We start from the raw sequence: 19,906 nt of genomic DNA, 5'->3' as shown, positions 1-19,906 counted from the left end.
GGACCCGGCACTCGCAGCCCGGCGCCGCCGCTGCAGCCGAGCGGGAGCGGGAGCCGAGCCGGGACGGACCCGCGGGCGGTTCCGCTCCGCACCCCCCTCCCGTCCCGGCTGAGCTCCCCGCGCCGCGTCCGCCCCCCCGGCGATGTCGCCGCTCGTAAATCAGCCCCGGCGCTCGCCAGCTCCGCCGGGGGGGCGGCGGGGGGAGGCAGGGGACGACGGCGGCTGCCCGGGGGGGTCCGGGGCGGCTGGCGCAGACGGGACCCGCTCGGAGCCCACGGCGGGGGCAGCGGCGGGGGCAGCGGCGCAGCTCGGACGGCACCGAGACCGGCAGCGGCCGCGGCCCTTGTGATGCAGCGTGGACGGGACGGGACGCGACGGGACGGGACGGGATGGGACGGGACAAGAAGGGACGGGATGGGATGGGATGGGACGGGATGGGATGGGATGGGATGGGATGGGACGAGACAAGAAGGGACGGGATGGGATGGGACGGGATGGGATGGGACGAGACAAGAAGGGACGGGATGGGATGGGATGGGATGGGACGGGACGGGACGGGACGGGACGGGAGCCCGCGGGGGTCCCGCCCCCCCGCGCCCCTCCTACCTCCTGGGCCACCAGGCTGGACACGCGCACGGCCCGGCGCACTCGCCCGTTCTTGCGCTCGCCCTCGGGCCGCTCGCCGCTGTCCCGGCTGCCGCGGGCCATGGCCGCGCTCAGAGCCCCGCGGCTCGGGGCGGGCAGCGCGGCCCGGACGCCCCCCCGGGGCGCCTCATGCTGTCCCCTAGTTGCTCGGCTCGGCTCGGTTCCGTTCGGTCCGGCAGGGCTCGGCTCGGTTCTGTTCAGTTCGGCGAGCACAGCCCTGCTCCGCCGACGGCGCGTCTCGGCGCGGGTCGGTTCGGTTCGACTCGGTTCGGTTAGGCGAGCACAGCCCTGCTCCGCCGGAGCGCGGCTCGGCTCAGCCCGGCGCGGCTCGGGTCGGGCCGGGCTCACTCGGTTCAGCTCGGCTTGGGCGGCTCCGCTGGAGAGCGGCTCGGCTCCGCCCGGCTCGGCTCGGCTCGGGCCGCTCCGCCGGAGCGCGGCTCGGCTCAGCCCGGCGCGGCTCGGCTCGGCGCGGGCGGCGGCAGATGGAGCGGCGCTGCTGCCCGCCCCGCGCCCACCCCCGGGGCGGCCCCGCGCTGCCCGCGCCCTCCCCCTGCCCGGGGCTCCCCCCCCGGGGCGCCTCCCCCCGCGCCTCGGGGAGGGACCCGCATTCCCGCCCCCCCCGCCGGGAAAACCGAGGCGCGGGGCGGGGGGGGCCGCTCCGATCCCGCTGGGAACAACCCGGCCCCACGTTCCCCCGGGAGGGGCCCGGGCGTCCGGGCTCGCAGCCCCGCTCCAGCCCCGAGCCCCCCGATCCTCCATCGGAGCCAGGCAGGGAGCCCCAAGGCCAGTCCTGGGGGCGACGCGCTCGGCACAGACCCCGTCCCGGGTGCCCACGCAGGGCCCTGCAGCCCCAGATGTGGCTGGGGGCCGCGGGGCAGGACGAGCCGGGGCGGCACCGCCGCCGGTCCCGCTTGGCTGCTGCAGGTCGCTTCCCAATTCCTGGCAGCTCCGGGTGTCCCTGGCAGCCGCCCAGCCCGCCAGGGAGCCCCGCTCTGCATTCCCAATGCGCCGGCACTGGAGCCGCGCGGCCGGATCCTCTCCCAAGCCGGCCACGGGCAGGACGGTCACCCTGGGGCTCCCCGAGTCGGGGCGCTCCCAAACTCCTGCTCCGTCCTCCCTGCACCCAGAGCCTCGGAGCCAGCAGCAGCCCCCAGACCCGGCTGCCCCATGCTCCGGCCTGGCCATCGCGGGTGTCCCGACCAGGGCTGCAACGCGGCGGTGCCGTACGTCCAACAGCCGCTGCGGTGCAGGCCGAGCAGGGGCTGGGGCGCTGGCAGCTCCACAGCGACCTGGGCCGGGTCCCCGAGAGCCGGGGTGTCCCCGCGGGGCAGGCAGTGGGCTCAGCAGCGCGGTGACCTTGACGGGAGCTGCGTGTGCGCAGGGCGGACGGGCGGGCTGCTTTCGATGCCGTCACCGCGGATGATTCACGGTGCAGCGGCCCAGGAGCCCCCCCGGCACCGCCTTCCCACCCAGCCCGGCGCCAGGGCCAAGGGAACCGCGGGCACCTCGGCCTTGGCGCGGCAGCCGTGCCACGGGCAGCCTCATCGCTGCTCCCGCCACAGCCGCATCCCACCCGTGGGAAGCCGGGGGTCCCGCGGGGACGCGGCCCCTCGGCGAGGGGCGCAGAGCTCCCTCGGGCCCCGCGTCCCTGGCGTGGGTGGCGGCGGCAGCTGTCGGCAGCGGGGGATTAGGGAGGCTCAGAGCCGGCCGCCGGCTCGTGCACCACAGCAGCAGCCGCTGCGGCCTCAGAATTAATTACAGCATGGGGGCAATCAGGATGCTGGGCTCGTTAGCACGCCGGCTGGAGCGGGGCGGCCAGCAGCGCCTTGCACGACACAGGGAGAGGAGGGGACATCCCGTCCCTGCGGACACGGAGGGCCAGGATCCCCCTGTGCCCGGCCCAGCTGGCGGCAGAGGGTTCCCCAGCGGCAGGGCCAGGAGCTCCCCGTGCCTGGGGACCGGGTCCCCGGCCGCTGCTGTCACACGTGCGGTGGTGCCTGCGGTCCCCGGCCCAGGGCGGCCCTGGCCTCCGCGTACCCTCCCTGCACCCAGCGACCGCGGCAGCTTTAACTTCATTAGCAGGAGCCGGGATCAGGCTGTAATTAAGCAGCCGCCGCCGCCTGCTCCCCGCGGCCAGATGGCCGTTACACAACGTGCGCAGGATTAGGCGCCGGGGCCGCGGCCGGGCCGGCACCCCGCACGCAGCCCGGAGCTGCGAGGAGCCGCTCCAGCATCCCCCGACGGGAGCGCGCTGATCCTGGGAGCGCGCTGATCCCGGGAGCTCGGTGATCCCGGGAGCGCGGTGATCCCAGGAGCCCCAGCGCCAAGGGATGGCACCGCCGCGGCCCCGCACGCGGCCTCCTCCCTGCTGCACCCTCGTGGCAGCCCCGGCCTTGCACCCTGTCCCCAACGTCCCTGCGCCCCATCACGGCCAGCACGGGATGGACTGCAGTGGCTGGAGCAGAGCGTCCCCGGCCAGCGACAACGGGGACAACAACCCGCCCCAGCACTGGGACAGCCAGTGACACCCTGCACGTCACACCGGCCTCCGTGAGCTCCGTGAGCCCTGAGCTCCGTCCTGCAGCACCAGGATGTCCTGGAGCATCAGCCTCCTGCAGCCCCCGGCATCCCCGAGCTGCACCGGGGATCCCCGGCATCCCGGCACCGTCATCCCGCAGCCCCTGGCATCAGCATCACAGCTCCGGGCCCCTCCTGCAGCCCCCGGCGCCACGCGGGACCCCGGGCGGTCCCCTGCTGCGTTGAGTGTCCCACAGGCTCCACGCGCGCCCGCGGCCGGCCACCCTACCTGGGTGACCTTCTCGGTGACGTTGTGCGTGCGGTCCTTGAGCTTGGTGGGGGCGATGATCTCCTTCTCGCTGGACGGCGCGGCCAGGAACGCGTCCGCCTTGAAGTCCACGAAGTTGAGGGTGATCTGGGGGATCTTGCTGATGGCCCGGTAGCGCATGAGGTCCGAGTCGGACGTGGAGTTCAGCAGGGTGCTGCGCACGTTGTTCATGGCCCCTGGGCAGGGGGGGCCGCGTCACCGCTCGGGGTCCCCGACAACCCTGGGCCACCACCGCGAGCGGGAGCAGGTCCCGGCCAGGCACCCCAGGGTGCTGCTGCCCAGGGAAGCCACCGCTTCATATCATTTACCGTTAATATAATTATTCCTGCACCTAATGCGCTTAGCGGGAAGAGGGCCATAACAAGGCAATTGCTGCACGCTCGCTGCGTCGCTAAGAGGATCAGGGCAGGGCAGGTGCTGGCGCCCGCCTGTCTCCTGCATCGCTCCTGCGGTCCCCCTGGCCTGCACCGGGCACGTGCACCGGGAAGCACGGAGAGGTGCCATGGGCCGGCCCCGCACGCCTGCCCGCAGCGCGCAGCATTAGGGCGATGAGCAGCGTGACAGTGACGGTGCCCCGAGCCGTCCTGCTGCCGTCCCCGCGCACGCGGCGCCCGCCTGGCCTCGTCCTGCCCTGCCTTAACGAGCTGCTGGCAGCAGGACAGAGCCTGCTCCTGGGGCCAGCGCTAACGAGCTGCAGCGCTAATGACTGCGCCCCGGGCCCCGTGCCTGGCCCTGCGCCATGCGCTCCAGCCGCGCAGCCGCTGCCGTGGGCGCGCAAGGCACCAGGAAAGGGGGCAGCGAGGGGGGCACCCGCCGGAGCCGCTACCTGTGCTGCAGCCGCGGTGCATGCCGGCCCCCGTGCTGGCGTGCCGGTTGTGGCAGCGCTTGTCGCCCTCGCCCTTCATGGTCTCGATGTCGTCCACGGAGGACGCGCGGCGCACGCTGTGGAAGCTCTCGCGGGAGCGGCTCCGCGGCAGGCTGCAGTTGGAGAAGGAGGCGCGCGGGGCCAGGCGCTCGGCGCGGGGCGACGAGTGCGTGACGGGCGGCTCCACGCGCCCCTCGTCCTCGCCGTCCTCCAGGTCCATCAGGGCCTTCTGGTCCTCGGGCTGGGAGCCGCCCGGGCAGCTGTTCTCCAGGGACGAGGTGGCCTCGTCGGGGGCCGACTCGCTGCTGTGCTTGCAGAAGTCCACGATGACGGCGTCGGGCGGCTCCTGCGGCAGCGACTGCTTGCTGCCTGTCAGCGCCAGCAGCGCCGGCAGCTTCAGCTTGAAGGACTTGCTGCGCCCTGGGGGAGCGAGGCCAGGGTGAGGGGCTGCAGGTGGAGCGGGCAGCCCCATCCGCAGAGACAGGGACCCTCTGCCCGACAGCCCGGGCCTGCAGCAGGTCTGCAGGGCCAGTCTCTAAGGAGCTGCCTCCCGCCGTGCCCAGCGCCCGCCCTACCTGCGGGGAACCAGCTGGCGGGGGTGACCCAGTGGTTGGTGTCCTTGTCGGGCGAGCCCAGGCACTCCTTCTCCATCACCACCTCGAAGTTCAGGATGAACATGATGACGGCCCCATCCTCATTCTTCACGGGCACCACGTCCACCAGGCACAGGAAGCAGCTGCCTGTGGCGGGGCGGGGGGGACAGCTCAGCTGGGCCCCAGTGACCCTCCTTACACGGCCCCCAGCCCCACTGCAGCAACCGGGGGAAACTGAGGCGCAGGAGGGCTGCGCAGACCCCCCTGCAGCGCCAGATCCTGCAGCATGGGGGGTGCGTGGGGAAGGGGCCGGTGCTGGGACCCCCATGCGCCCCAGGGGCTCAGCTGGAGGACGGGGGCTATGGGGGTGCAGGGGGTGGGCAAGGGGCTCACGCCCGGGCCTGGGGCAGGAGCGGGAGGCGGCAGCGCCGGCTTTAAGCAGCTCAGGGCATTTTAACAGCTGCAGGGTTAATCCTGCTTCCTGCGGCTGGGAACGCGGCTGGAGGAGCAGGCGGGGGGGCGGCGGGGGGGCCACGGCTCCCAGGCCGCATCCCGCGCCCGGTCCCAGCCTCCAGCATCGCCCGGGTTGGGAGGCTCCACACGGGCCCCCCCCGGGGCGCGGAGCGGCCCCCCCGCGCCGCTGGCGCCGGGCCCGGAGCCCCGGGAGCGGCGGCGCCAGCTGGCAGCGCGCGCGGGGATCCCGGCTTCCCCGCGCCGCCCCCGCGGGATTAGCGGCCCCGGCACATGGCCCCGCCGCCGCCTCGGCCGCCGCCGCGGAGCCCCCGCGCCGCGGGGGGCGCTAATCCGCGCTCAGCCCCCGGGCCCCCCCGCCGAGCCGCCGCATCCCGGGCCGGGCCCCCCGCGCCGCCCCCATCCCGGGCCGGGCCCCGCATCGGCCCCGGGCCGGACCCCCCGCTCCCCGGGCCGGCCCCGCTCCTCACCTCGGCCAGCGGTGGCCGGCACGCGGGGGGGGGTCCGGGGGGGGCCCGGGCGGGCCGGAGCCGGGGCCGCTGCCCGCCCCCGCCGGGCTGGGGGGGCCGCGGCCTTGGCACCGCCACCGAGCGCCGCTTTATGCCTAAATAAGGCTGCGGGCAGCGGCGCCGCGGGACGGCGCGGCCCGGCCCGAGCGACACGGCGGCCCCGGGCCCCCCGCCCCCCGCCCCCGCCCCGGCGGGGCCGCCCCGCAGCCGCGGCGGCGGGACGGGGGACGGGACGGGAGGGGGCCGTGGGGGGAGGCTGGGGACTCCCCGGGGAGGTGCGGAGCGGGGACAGCGGAGCCCCGTGTGCCCGGGGGCGGCAGGGAGGTGTCAGCGCCGCTGCGAGCGCACCGCATCACCCAGGGCTGCACCGCATCACCCAGGGCTGCACAGCGTCACCCAGGGCTGCACAGCGTCACCCAGGGCTGCACAGCATCACCCAGGGCTGCACAGCATCACCCAGGGCTGCACAGTGTCACCCAGGGCCACACAGCATCACCCAGGGCTGCACCGCATCACCCAGGGCTGCACCGCATCACCCAGGGCTGCACAGTGTCACCCAGGGCTGCACAGCGTCACCCAGGGCTGCACCGCATCACCCAGGGCCGCACAGCGTCACCCAGGGCTGCACAGCATCACCCAGGGCTGCACAGTGTCACCCAGGGCCAAAGAGCGTCACCCAGGGCCAAAGAGTGTCACCCAGGGCTGCACCGCATCACCCAGGGCTGCACAGCGTCACCCAGGGCTGCACAGTGTCACCCAGGGCCGCACCGCATCACCCAGGGCTGCACAGCGTCACCCAGGGCTGCACCGCATCACCCAGGGCTGCACAGTGTCACCCAGGGCTGCACAGCGTCACCCAGGGCTGCACCGCATCACCCAGGGCCGCACAGCGTCACCCAGGGCTGCACAGCATCACCCAGGGCTGCACAGTGTCACCCAGGGCCAAAGAGCGTCACCCAGGGCCAAAGAGTGTCACCCAGGGCTGCACCGCATCACCCAGGGCTGCACAGCGTCACCCAGGGCTGCACAGTGTCACCCAGGGCCGCACCGCATCACCCAGGGCTGCACCGCATCACCCAGGGCTGCACCGCATCACCCAGGGCCAAAGAGCATCACCCAGGGCTGCACAGCGTCACCCAGGGCTGCACAGCGTCACCCAGGGCCGCACAGGATCACCCAGGGCTGCACCGCATCACCCAGGGCTGCACAGCATCACCCAGGGCTGCACAGCGTCACCCAGGGCTGCACCGCATCACCCAGGGCCGCACCGCATCACCCAGGGCTGCACAGCGTCACCCAGGGCCGCACAGCGTCACCCAGGGCTGCACCGCGTCACCCAGGGCTGCACAGCGTCACCCAGGGCCGCACAGCATCACCCAGGGCCGCACAGTGTCACCCAGGGCCGCACAGCGTCACCCAGGGCTGCACCGCATCACCCAGGGCTGCACCGCATCACCCAGGGCTGCACAGCGTCACCCAGGGCCGCACAGCGTCACCCAGGGCTGCACAGTGTCACCCAGGGCCGCACAGCGTCACCCAGGGCTGCACCGCGTCACCCAGGGCTGCACAGCGTCACCCAGGGCTGCACAGTGTCACCCAGGGCCGCACAGCGTCACCCAGGGCTGCACCGCATCACCCAGGGCTGCACAGCGTCACCCAGGGCCGCACAGCATCACCCAGGGCTGCACAGTGTCACCCAGGGCCGCACAGCGTCACCCAGGGCTGCACCGCATCACCCAGGGCTGCACCGCATCACCCAGGGCTGCACAGCGTCACCCAGGGCCGCACAGCATCACCCAGGGCTGCACAGTGTCACCCAGGGCCGCACAGCGTCACCCAGGGCTGCACCGCAGCATCGGACACGCACAGCACCACCCAGCCCCGCACCCCGTCACCCAGCCCTGCACAACACCACGGATATGTGCACAGCACCACCCAGCCCCGCACCCCGTCACCTTGCCCCACACCACATCACTGAGACGGGCACAGCCTCACCCTGCCCCGCACACCGCCACAGACACGTGCACAGCATCACCCAGTGCGCACACCGTCACGCACCGCCGCACAGCGCCCCAACACCGTCACCTCCCCTGGCCGCACTCTGCTCTGTGCCCGCGGGGTGCCCATGTTGGCTGCCCCCTCTCCCCACCTCCCCATCCAGGGCCCGACCCTGCAAGCGCCGCCTGCATCCCCAACCCTGCACCCCAAACCCGCACTCACACACTGCACCCCTTTATCCTACACCCATACGCCGTGTGCACCCACTGCATCCGCAATCCCGAACCCCCTGACCCCGCACCCCAACCCCCTACATCACACCCTGCACCCTCGATCCTGCACCCCCAAACCACATGCCCCCCCCAGCCCGCACCCCAACCCCGCATGCACCCCCTTCACCCCCAATCCTGCACCCGTCCCCTCATGCACCCCGCACCCCGCAACCCCGCACGCCGCCGGTCCCGGGGCTGCGCTGCCTCCCTGGGCCGCCAGGTGGCAGCACGGAGCGGCACCGGGTACCGCACGGGGCGGCGTGGACCGGGCGGCACCGGGCATCGGGCACCGGGCACCGCACCGGGAACTGCACCGGGAACTGCACCGGGCAGCGTGGACCGGGTACCGCACCAGGCGGTGTGGACCGGGCGGCACCGGGCATCGGGCACCGGGCACCGCACCAGGAACTGCACCGGGAACTGCACCGGGAACTGCACCGGGAACTGCACCGGGCAGCGTGGACCGGGTACCGCACCAGGCGGTGTGGACCGGGCGGCACTGGGCACCGCACTGGGCACTGCACCTGGTACCAGGTACCGGGCACCGGGCACTGCACCAGGCAGCGTGGAGGGGGTGGCACCAAGCACCGCACCAAGCACCGCATCGGGTACCGGGCACCGCACTGGGCAATGGGCACCGCACCGGGCAGCACGGACCGCACGGCACCGAGATCCGCATCGGGCACCGGGCACTGCACCAGGCAGTGCCGCACACGGGCCCTGGTCCCGGTACCGTCCTGACCTCCCTGTGCAGCCCATGGGGACCTCGGCCCGCTCTGCCCCGGGCACAGCCCCCTGCCTTGCGCCCGGCAGCCTGCCCTGTGCCCCCCATACCATGGTGCCCCGCATGGTGCCCTGCGCCCCACGTACCCCGCACCGTGCCCCCCCGCCCTGCCCCCCACTCCCAGCCACCTCGGTGCCCCCCCTGCCCTGCACCCTGCACCACCCGCCCCCGGCGCTGCCTGTCTTGGCCCGGTTCCGTGCACAGCCCCAGGTGCAGCGCACAGCGCACCCCCCACCACACTGCGCTGCACTGCATGCAGCTGCACTGCACCGGGCTGTGCCCCCCTGCACCACGCTGCACTGCACTGCATTGCACACCCTGCGCTGCGCACACTGCATCGGGCTGTGCCCCTGCATCCCACGCACCCCCCATGCAGGCCATGCACCCCCGCACTGCGCTGCGCTCCCTGCCCCCCTGTCCTGGCTCTGCACCCCCACGCAGGGGCCAGGGGGCCCAGGCTCTGCCCTGCTGCCACACTGTCCCCTGGGGACATCCCAGGGACGTCACCCCAGCATCACCGCAGGGTCCCCGTGCTCAACCCGCTGGGACCCACTGCAAGCCGGCCATGAGGGGCAGGGAAACCCGGGGCACGGTGCCCGGTCCGGCACCGGGACCCGCCGGGATCCGCCGGCGCCTGGCGGCCTTGGAGAGCCCGAGCCCGGCTCCGACGCGCCAGCCGTGACCTCCGGATCATCCCGGCCCCACCAAGGCCTCGCAAACCGCACGGCTCCGCAGCCCGCGGCGGCCCTGGCGCTTATCAGAGCGCAGGGAGCAGCCAGTTCCCGGCAGCCCGGCGAGACCAAACACGGCTCAAAGCGGGAGCGGGGACGGGGCGCTCCGGAGAGGCGGCCGCAACGTGGTGGTTCAGGGACAGGGACAGGGAGGCCATGGCGGGAGGTGCAGGGACGGCCGCCTTCCCCTGAGGACAGGGACGAGGGACAGGGCCACCCTGGCCGGCCACATCCCGCTGCAAGGCAGCTCGTCCCCGCCGGCTCCCGCCATGCGCGAGGCTGAGCCAAGGATCCCACCGGAGCCGCTCCGCAGCTCCTGGGCACGCGGCGGGGCAGGGATGCGGCGCGATGCCACGCGGGACGGTGCCGCCGGTCTGTGCGGCGGCAGGCGGCGGGCGCTGCGGCAGGGAAAGGCGGCGCAGGGCCGCGCGGTGCCAGCGAGCGCCGCGTGTGCCAGCGAGCGCCGCCGGCGCCAGGAGCCCGCGTGGCGCCGCGCTGGCAGGCGGCCCGGCAGCCGGTGCCGCGCGGCTGGTGCGCGACGCGCGAGCGCTGCCTGCGGCACGGAGCCCGCCGGGATGCGCCGCGGTGCCAGGGCCGCGGTGCCAGGCCTGTCCCGGCCGGGGCCGCAGGCAGCTCCCGCGCGCCCGGTGCGGGCTCCCGCGGGCGGCAGCAAAGGGTTAAGAGGAGCCGCTCGCCCCGCACGGGCACCGCGCGGCTATAAATACCCGGTCGGAAGCACCGCACTCCCCCGGGACGCGCTGCTGCCGCAGCACTGGCACCGGCACCGGCACCGGCTGCACGGGGGGCCTGGCCCGCGGTACCGCGGGAGGGGGAAGCCCCACGCAGCCCCCGGGGACGTCCCCGGCCCGCAGGGACATCCCGGCCCCACGTGGCTCATTGCCCCCGCACGGGCACCCAGTGTGTCCTGGGGCTGCGCGCGGGGCCGGGTTCACCCTACGCGTCCCCTGCCACGGCACCCCCACACCGGTGCCCCCAGCCCCACAGATCAGCCCGGACCCCCCTCCCAGGAAGGCGGTGGGAGCCTGGGGGGACAACGCGGGGACCCGCCGCTGTCTCCAGTGCCCGCCTGGTCCCCCGGGACAAGGTTCTGTTCCCCCTGGCCCTCCTGGTCCCTGCTCCCGCCAGGCCGAGCAGAGCTGCCACCCCAGCATTGCACACGGAGCTCGGGAGCTGCAGGGGCCCCGGCGTCCGGCCCGCTCCCTGCATGTGCTGCACCGGACAGGCCGTGCCCCTGGCACCCGCTGCCACCGTCATGGGCTGCCACCTCCCTCCCGCCCGGAGCGCGGACGCCCGGGAAAGCCGCCGCGGCTCCGCTGGGAGCCAAATCCGATTCCTCCTCCTGCCGCGTGGCCAAGACAAAGGCCGGGCAGCGCCAATTAGCGCTGTGCTAACGAGGGCTGGCAGCGCCATGGTCGGGAGGCGGCACACGCGGCCGTGCCCCATCCGGCCCGGCACCACGCGCGGTCCAAAGGGCGCCCGTGCACGTGCTCTGCTGCTCCCACCCGGCATCGGCACCACGATCCCGGAGCTCCCTGCGCGACGATCCCGGAGCTCCCTGCACGAGGATCCCGGAGCTCCCGGCGCATCCTGGGGAAGGCCGAGCCCTGGGGAGCAGGAGCCGCGGGCCGGAGCACGGAGCGCCCATGGGAAGCGGCGGCTCCGCGCGCGGCCCCGGCAGCTGGCGAGCAGCTTTGTTTACTCGGCTCGCCGGAGCCAGGGCCGGGATGAGAGCCGGAGGCAGCTGCAGCGAGAGCCGGGACACCTGGCGCGCGGGGCCGGCTGCGCCGCGGGGCCGCGCGGGGCCGCGCGCCGGCGCGAGGGGCGCCCCGCGGTGCTGCCCGTGCCACCCACGGCGCAGCGCGGCGCGGCGGGCACCTCCGACGGGTGCAGGGCCGCGGCGCCAGCGCGCGCCTGGCTCGAGGGCCTGTCTGCCGGTGACGGACGGCCACCTTCGCGCCCGCGCAAATAATCGTAAATCTCTGCGGCGGCGGCGGCGGGGAGGCGCTTCCCGCAGGGCCGGCGATGCGGGCGCTGGCTGCACGGCTGCGCCCCGAGAGCTGCTGCAGCCCCCGGTGCGCACGGGGTGCTGCAACCCCCACTGCAACCCCACATTGCAGCCCCACATTGCAGGGCCCATTGCAACCCGCACTACAATCCCCAGTGCCACCCCACATTGCAATCCCCACTGCAGGTCCGATTGCAACTCACGCAGTATAAACCCTGCTGCAGCCCTGCATCGCAACCCACCCTGCAACCCCCGATGCAATCGTGCACTGCACATCCCTGCTGCAAACCCCATGGCCAGCCCCGCAGCGCAGGCCCCATTGCAGCCCACACTGCAACCCCGCACTGCAACCCCGCACCGCAACCCCCCCCGTGCCTCCTCCGCGCTCCCCGCGGCCGCTGCCCCCCGCGGCGCCGTCCCTACCGTCCTTGCGGTAGAAGCAGATCTCCACCTTGCGCTCCTCCGAGCCCAGCAGCGCCTGGGCGATCTGCGCGGCGGCGCTGCGCTGCGTGCGGGGCCCGTAGAGGAAGTCGCAGGTGCAGGGCTTCTGCATGACCTCGGCGCGCGTGTAGCCGCACAGCTCGCAGAAGCCATCGTTGCAGTAGATCACGGCGCAGTTCTCCACGCGGGCGTTGGCGATGATGAACTTGCGGCCTGCGGAGGGGCCCACGTGAGCCGCGCGCCCGGCCCCACGTGCCCCCCGCTGCCCTGACCGCCCTCGCGTCGTGCAAACAGCTTATGGGGCTCAAAGCAGCGGCACGCGACGCCGCGGGGGACCCCCAGCCCGTGCAGGGACCCCCCGGCACCTCCCCGGCCTTGGCTGCGTCTCGGCCCTGCGCCGGCGCGGCCGGGCAGCGGGGAGGCCCCTGCGGCCGCGCTCCCGCGCCGGCACAAGGATGCGCTGGGCCTGTCCCCAGAAATGCGAGCGGGAGCCCTCCCCGCGCAGGGAAAACAGCGTCCCCGTGCCAAGAGCCGCGGCCCGGACGGCGGCTGCGAGGCCCGGCCCCGCGCGCGGCGGGTCCACGGGCCGCGGGGCTGGCGGGAGCCCCGGCCGGGCCAGCAGCGGCCATGTCGCGCGGCCGCCCCGCGGAGCCGCCCCCGGGGACGGGCACGGCCGTGACGGGAGCCCCGGGGCCTGGTGCGCTGCTGCAGCGGCCCCCGCGCATCGCCCGCCACCCCGGCACGACGCGCACCCGCGTGCCCGGGACTCCCGGATCCCGCTGCGGGGAGCACCCGTGTGCCCCAGGACTCCCCACTCCTGCTGTGGGGAGCACCCACATGCCCAGGATTCCGGATCCTGCTATAGGGAGCACCCACATGCCCGGGATTCCCCAGTCCTGTTGTGGGGAGCACCCGTGTGCTCCAGGACTCCCCACTCCTGCTATGGGGAGCACCCACATGCCCAGGATTCCGGATCCTGCTATAGGGAGCACCCACATGCCTGGGATTCCCCAGTCCCGCTGTGGGGAGCACCCACGTGCCCGGGACTCCCCAGATCCTGCTGTGGGGAGCACCCACATGCCCGGGACTCCCCAGTCCTGTTGTGGGGAGCACCCACATGCCCGGGACTCCCCAGTCCCGCTGTGGGGAGCGCGGCCTCCCCGTCCATGTACCCCCAGCCCAGGCCCCCGTGGGGCAGCACAGAGTCACCCCAGGAGGCCAGGGCAGAGCCCCATGGGGGCACAGACAGGGGCACAGTTGGAGGCCCTGCTCCAGGACACTGGTCCCCCCCAGGGCACCCCCAATTCCCATGCACGGGGCATCCCCAGCCTGGAGGTGCCCCCGACCCAGGGGCTCAGCCTGTCCCCGGTGCATCGGGCACCCCAAGTGTGGGGACACCCCCCGGGCTGGTGCATGGGACACCCGCACCCTGGAGCACCCCCAGACCCAGGGCACCCTGTTACAGTGCACGGAGCATCCCCGCTCCTGGAGGCTCCCCCCGCCCGGGGACACAGCCCGTCCCTGCTGCATCAGGCACCCCAAGTGTTGGGACAGCCCCAGAGCACCCCCGCCGTGGGGCAGGGCCATGTCCAGCGCATCGGGCACCCCAACACCAGACCCCCAGCCCTCGGGCACGGGACGCCCGCCCCGCGGTGCCCCCCACCGCAGCTCACGAGCATCCCCGTCACCCCGAGCGCCCCGTGCCCCCCGTCGCCGCCCGCACTTACTCTGCCCCTCGAACTTGCGGATGATGGTGTCGAGGAAGGTGTTCTGGGGGGCGACGTGCCCGCGGCGCACGGGCATGGCGCCCAGCCCATGGGGGGGCCGCGCCGCGCCGCGCCGAGCCGAGCCGAGCCGCGCCGCTCCGCGGGGGGTCCCGCTGCCCTTGAGCCAAGGACGGCGCCGCCGGGGCGGCTCGGGCGCGCACGGGTTAAGGCCGGGCCCTCCCCGCGGGCCGCTCCGCGCCGCTCCGCTCCGCGCCGCCGCCTCTAGCCCATGTCCGCGCCCAGGTGCGGCGCGCGCGGGGCCGGCGCCGCCGCCGGTGCTGGTGTCGGTGCCGGTGCCGGTGCCGGTGCCGCTCCGCCCGCGCCCCCCCGCGCTAGCGGCTCCGTGCGCGCCGCGGCGGGCGCAGCATCGGCCTTATTTAGGCAAGGAGGCGGCAGGCTCGGGGGGAGAGATTTATCACCGCGCCTCCTCCGCCGCCGCCCGGCCCGGCCCGGTTCGGCGCGGCTCGGCCGCCGCGGGCCGCTCTGCGCCCGCAGCCCCGGCAGCCGCGCGGCTCCGGCTCGGCTCGGCGCGGCCCGGCCCGGTTCGGCGCGGCTCGGCCCGGCGCGGAGCGGAGCCGGGACGCGGCGGGGCCGGCGCTGCGTGTTGACAGCCGGGCCGGGCCGGGGAGGGGCGAGCGCGGGCGCAGCCAATGGCCCCGCGCGGGGGGGCCCGGGGCCGCCCCCCCCCCGGCACACCCGGCCCCGAGGCGAGACGCGGCCCCCGCCCCGGGCCCCCCCCCGGGACCGCCCCCCCCCCGCCGCCCCGAGCCCCGGGACCGCCCCCGGCCGAGGGACTGCCCCGCCCCCACCCCCCCAGGCACCTGCGATCCCAGCCCCCCCCCGCCCCGTGTCCATCCCCACCCCCCCCTTCCAGGGTCCCTTTCCTGGACCCCCCCATCCCACCCACGGGATCCCCCCCTCCCGTGTCCCTCCCCCTCCCTCTCCATCCCGCTCGTGTCCATCCCACGGAGCCCCTCGCCCCCCACAGGACCCCCCCCACACACACACATCCCCCCAGGCAGCTCTCCCCGAGCCCCCCATTCCCAGGTGACCCCCCCCTACAGACACCCCCCCAGTTCTGTCCCTCGCCCCCGGTACCTGCTCTGGCCTCCTCCACCCCCCCAGCACCCCTCTCCAGGACCCCCCCGGTGCCCCCAGCCCCAGGTGACCCTGCAGCGTCCCCCGCCCGCCCCTGCCCCTGTCCCTGCCCCACAAGGGCCGTCCCCGCGTGTCCCCAGAGCCACCTCGGTGCCCCGAGGCCCCTGCCCTGGCGTCGGGGCAGCGGCACCAGCTGCAGCCCCCGCACCCCTCGCAGGGCTGCCCCGCAGCCCCCCGTGCCCCCCGGCCCCGCCGCAGTCCCCTGCCACCTCCCTGCCACCTCCCTGCCACCCCCCTGCCACCCCCCTGCCACCTCCCTGCCACCCCCCTGCCACCCCCCTGCCACCCCCCCTGTTGCTGCCACCCCCCCTGTTGCAGCCTCCCCACCTGCATCCCCTACTGCCCCCATGTGCTGGGCTGGGCAGCCCCCAGAGCCGGCACCCCCGGGACCCCTGGTCCTGCACCCACAGCCCCAGTCCTGCACCCACAGCCCCAACCCTGCACCCACAGCCCCAATCCTGCACCCACAGCCCCAATCCTGCACCCACAGCCCCAATCCTGCACCCCTTGTCCTGCACCCACAGCCCCAACCCTGCATCCACAGCCCCAATCCTGCACCCACAGTCCTGCACCCACAGTGCCAACCCTGCACCCCTGGTCCTGCACCCACAGCCACAGTCCTGCACCCCCAGTGCACATCCTGCACCCACAGCCCAAATCCTACACCCACAGCCCAAATCCTACACCCACAGCCCCAACCCTGCATCCACAGCCCCCGTCCTGCACCCACAAAATTCCCTGCACCCCCAGCGCACACCCCGCACCCCCGGCCCCGCACGCAGACCCCGCTCAGCACCGCAGGCCCCAGGGCCTTGTGCCGGCCCCCCCCGCTCCACGCGCTCCCCGTGGGCAGCCCGGCCCGGCCGCAGAACCGGGCACGGGGCGGCCCCAGACCGGAGCCGGTACCGGCCCCGCGCCGGGCGCCCTGCACGAACAGCGGCCGCGGCCTCGCGCCTCCGATCCGCTCCGGATCCCGCTCCGGATCCCGCTCCGGATCCCGCTCCGGCGTCAGCGCCCTGCAGACCGCCTGGATGGGGACGGGGCCGGTGACGGGGCCCTGCTGGGGACAGGCTGGGGGCTGCGCGGGTCCCCGTCCCCTCGTGGGTCCCCGTCCCCTCGTGGGTCCCCGTCCCCTCGTGGGGGCCCTGCTGCCCGCTCGGTTCTGACCCGCTCGCCAGGACCCTGCAGCCTCCCGGGGGACGGATCCTCGTGGTCCCCAGGCCACCTCCGGGTCCCCGTCCAGCCCCGCGCCGGGTCCTGTGTCCAGCGCCGGGTCCCAGCCCTGATCCCGGTGCCGGCTCCCGATCCCAGGGCTCGTTCCTGTTCCTAATCCTAATCTGCTCCCCGTGCTGGCCCCGTGCTGGTCCCGGTGCCGATGCCGATCCAGCCCGGTGTAGGTTTTGGTGCAGGTGCTGATCCGGACTGATGCCAGTGCTGGTGCTGGTCCGGCCCGAGCTGGCCTCGGTACTGATACCGGTTTAGGCCGGTGCTTGTGCCTGTCCGTCCCGGTCCTGGTCTCGAAACTGATCCTGGTTCAGACTGGTGCAGGCCCCGGTGCCGGCCCGGCTCGGTGCACGTGTCGGTGTTGGTGCCGGTGCCGGTGCTGGTGCCGGTCCGGCCCGGTGCTGGGTGCCGCGGGCGGCCTCCGCTCGGCGCTGTCCGAGGTGCTGAAAGCGGCGGCGGGGCCGGCCCGACCTCCCCGCGAAGCGGCGCCGCGGCCGGGCCCAGCGGGGCTGACCCGGGCCGGGCCGAACTGGGCCGAACCGGGCCGAACCAGGCCGGGCCGGGGGAGCAGCGCGCGCCAGGGCAGCCGGGCCGAGCCGCGCAGAGCTCCCTTCGGGGGAAGCGGCTGCAGGGCAGGAAATGCCGGCTGTGGGGCAGGGAGCTGAGCTGTGGGGCAGGGAGCTGAGCTGTGGGGCAGGCGGGCCGTGGGGCGGGAGGATGCTGCACCATGGGGCAGGCTGTGGGGCAGGCTGTGGGGCAGGGAGCTGAGCTGTGGGGCAGGGCGGGCCGTGGGGCAGGAGGGTGCGGCCCCATGGGGCAGGCTGTGGGGCAGGCAGGCCGTGGGGCAGGGAGCTGAGCTGTGGGGCAGGGAGCTGAGCTGTGGGGCAGGGCGGGCCGTGGGGCGGGAGGGTGCGGCCCCATGGGTCAGGCTGTGGGGCAGGCGGGCCGTGGGGCGGGAGGGTGCAGCACCATGGGGCAGGCTGTGCGCAGGGAGCTGAGCTGTGGGGCAGGGAGCTGAGCTGTGGGGCAGGGCGGGCCGTGGGGCGGGAAGGTGCGGCCCCATGGGGCAGGCTGTGGGGCAGGCTGTGGGGCAGGCGGGCCGTGGGGCAGGGAGCTGAGCCGTGGGGCAGGGCGGGCCGTGGGGCAGGGCGCAGAGCACCAGCCCCGCTGCTCCCGCCCTGAGGCCTCAGGCCCTGCCCCACGGCGGCCCCAGGGGCCCCCGCCCCCCCGGAACTCGGCCAATCGGGTGAGCGCTCTGCAGTGATGGACAGGCCTGTCCCGCCAATGGAGACGCAGTGTGGGGCGAGCTGGGCTGGCCGCGCAGGGGCCCGGCCGGGCTGTGGGGCAGGGGCAGCTCCGTGGGGCTCTGCAGCCACCCCCAGCCTGGGCGCCCCAAAGGGCAGGGCCGCTGGGGATGGGGTGACCGGGAGCCCCATGTCCCAAGGCCCTGGGTGGTGCCCAGGTGTCCAGCCCCATCCCCGTGGGGCAGGAGAGCCCGGGACCCCAGGCCTCACGGCCGGGGCCACCTGGGCCCTGTGGGTCCGGGGGGATGAGGTGGTTCTGGACCCACACCATGAGGGACAGGCAGATGTGGGGTTGTCCCCCTGTCCCAAGGGGTGGGACAATCCTGGAGCCCCAGCCCAAGGCACGGAGGGGATGTGGGGATCCTGCACTCCGAGGGAGGGATCAACCGTGGGGCCGGACATCCCAAGGGATGGGGGTGATGCTGGGACCCCTCAACCGGAGGTAGGGGGTGATCTGGGGCGCCCACGTCCCAGGGGACAGGGTGATCTAGGGCCACCCACCTCAGGGGGCTGGGGGACCGAGGCCCGACGGGGAGCCCTGCGCCCCACACCCCGAGGAGCGAGGCCGTGCGGGACCCCCGAGAGGGGCGTCCAGAGCCCTTCCCATGGGAAAACTCCCCCATTTCCACGCGCAGGGCCCGTCTGCGGCTGCTGGAGCGGGGGGGCCGCCTCGCCCCCCCATCCCGCTTCCCTCCAAGGCGCAGGAAGGAAACGCGGGCTGAGCCAGGCGCGGCTTCCCGTGCGCGCGGGGGGGCAGCGCCGGGCAGGGCGGGCGGACCCGGACCGGGACCGGGACCGGACCCGAACCTGGACCCGAACCTGGACCCGAACCTGGACCCGGACCCGGACCCGGCCCATCTGACCCACCCCGCTCTTCCCCCCCGCCGCTGGTTCCGCCCCACATGCGGCCCCACAGGGCCCCTCGCGTGGGGCAGGGGCGGCGGGGCCGGGGGTGCCCGGCGGGCCCGGGGGGTCGGGGAGCCGCCGGGCGGGCGGAACCGGGCGGGGGCGCGGGGGGCGCTGCCCTCCGGACGTCCGCCCGGAGCCACCGAGGGGCAGGAAGGGCCGAGGCTGCCGTCACCCTCCGCCGGCTTCCCGCTGTCCCGGGAAGAGGGACCCGGCCCAGCCCGGCCGCGGGGACACCCAGCAAGGGCCAGGGACAGGGACAGGGGGTCCAGCCCCACCGCGGGGACACCCAGCAAAGGACAGGGACAGGGACAGGGGGTCCAGCCCGGCCGCGGGGACACCCAGCAAGGGGCAGGGACAGAGACAGGGGGTCCAGCCCCACCGCGGTGGCACCCAGCAAGGGACAGGGACAGGGACAGGGGGTCCAGTCCCACCGCGGGGGCACCCAGCAAGGGACAGGGACAGGGGGCCCAGTCCCACCATGGGGGCACCCAGCAAGGGACAGGGACAGGGGGCCCAGCCCCATCGCGGTGGCACCCAGCAAGCGGCACCCCCCGCCGCCGTGGGGCTGGGGAGCAGCAGCCCGCACACAGGGATCCCGCTGTGCCCCGGTGCCGTGGGGCAGCGGGACCCCCTGGGCAGCCTTGCCCAGCCCCACGGTCCCCACAACACGCCTGGCCGCAGCCAGGGCCCACGGAGCACCCACGCGGCTGGGGGAGTCACTGCCCCGTGGAACCCCATGGGGGGATCCCACTGCCCCATGGCACCTGGTCGGAGTGACGGATGAGGGGAACAGGACGTGGGGACACAGGGGCGGGTGCGGGTGCGGCAGAGGGCCCGGGGCAAGAGCAGATGCAGGAACAGGTGCAGGAGCAGCACTGGCTGCAAGAGAGGATACAGGAGCAGGAGTGCGTGCGGGCGCAGCGCTGGGTGCAGGACTGGCTGCAAGAGCAGGATTGGGTGAGGGAACGGGACTGAGTGCGGGTGCAGCACAGGATGCAGGAGCAGGACTGGGTGAGGGAATGGGACTGGCTGCAGATGCAGCATTGGGCGCACATGTAGCACTGGATGCAGGTGCAGTGCTAGGTGTGGATGCAGTGCCAGGTGCAGGTGCAGGATTGGATGCACATGCAACACGGTGCAGGAGGAGGATTGGGTGAGGGTACAGAATTGGGTGCAGCCCTGGGTGCGGATACAGCACTGGATGCAAATGCAGGACTGGGTGCAGGTGCAGCACTGACTGTGGGTGCAGGTGCGGGACTGGGTGCGGGTGCGGGACTGGGTGCGGGTGCAGCCCCAGGTGCGGGTGCAGCACCGGGTGCGGGTGCGGGACTGGGTGCGGGTGCAGCCCCAGGCGCGGGTGCAGCC

The 19,906-nt window shown here is 74.6% G+C and overlaps 2 protein-coding genes across 2 annotated transcripts in view; both read right to left on the bottom strand.

Annotated features, from left to right (window-relative positions):
* KCNH2 (potassium voltage-gated channel subfamily H member 2) overlaps positions 1-14,004 on the bottom strand; it is a 28,784-nt gene extending 14,780 nt beyond the window's left edge. The window contains exons 1-5 of the mRNA XM_088519972.1: positions 13,908-14,004; positions 12,163-12,393; positions 4,931-5,095; positions 4,317-4,775; positions 3,452-3,666 (exon numbers count right to left, since the gene is read on the bottom strand). Coding sequence (XP_088376098.1) covers positions 3,452-3,666; positions 4,317-4,775; positions 4,931-5,095; positions 12,163-12,393; positions 13,908-13,983 — 1,146 coding nt within the window. The 5' untranslated portion in view covers positions 13,984-14,004. The remainder of the gene's footprint in view (positions 1-3,451; positions 3,667-4,316; positions 4,776-4,930; positions 5,096-12,162; positions 12,394-13,907) is intronic.
* The window catches only part of LRRC61 (leucine rich repeat containing 61), a 275,533-nt gene that overhangs the window by 102,272 nt on the left and 153,355 nt on the right, over positions 1-19,906 (bottom strand). The window lies entirely within an intron of this gene.

Source organism: Tinamus guttatus, unplaced genomic scaffold (assembly GCF_059628265.1).
Source record: "Tinamus guttatus ecotype Peru unplaced genomic scaffold, ASM5962826v1 Tinamus_guttatus_pri_ptg000078l, whole genome shotgun sequence".
NCBI classification, from domain to species: domain Eukaryota; kingdom Metazoa; phylum Chordata; class Aves; order Tinamiformes; family Tinamidae; genus Tinamus; species Tinamus guttatus.
The sequence above is the reverse complement of the archived record's forward strand: the minus strand, read 5'-3'. Positions and strand labels throughout refer to the sequence as shown.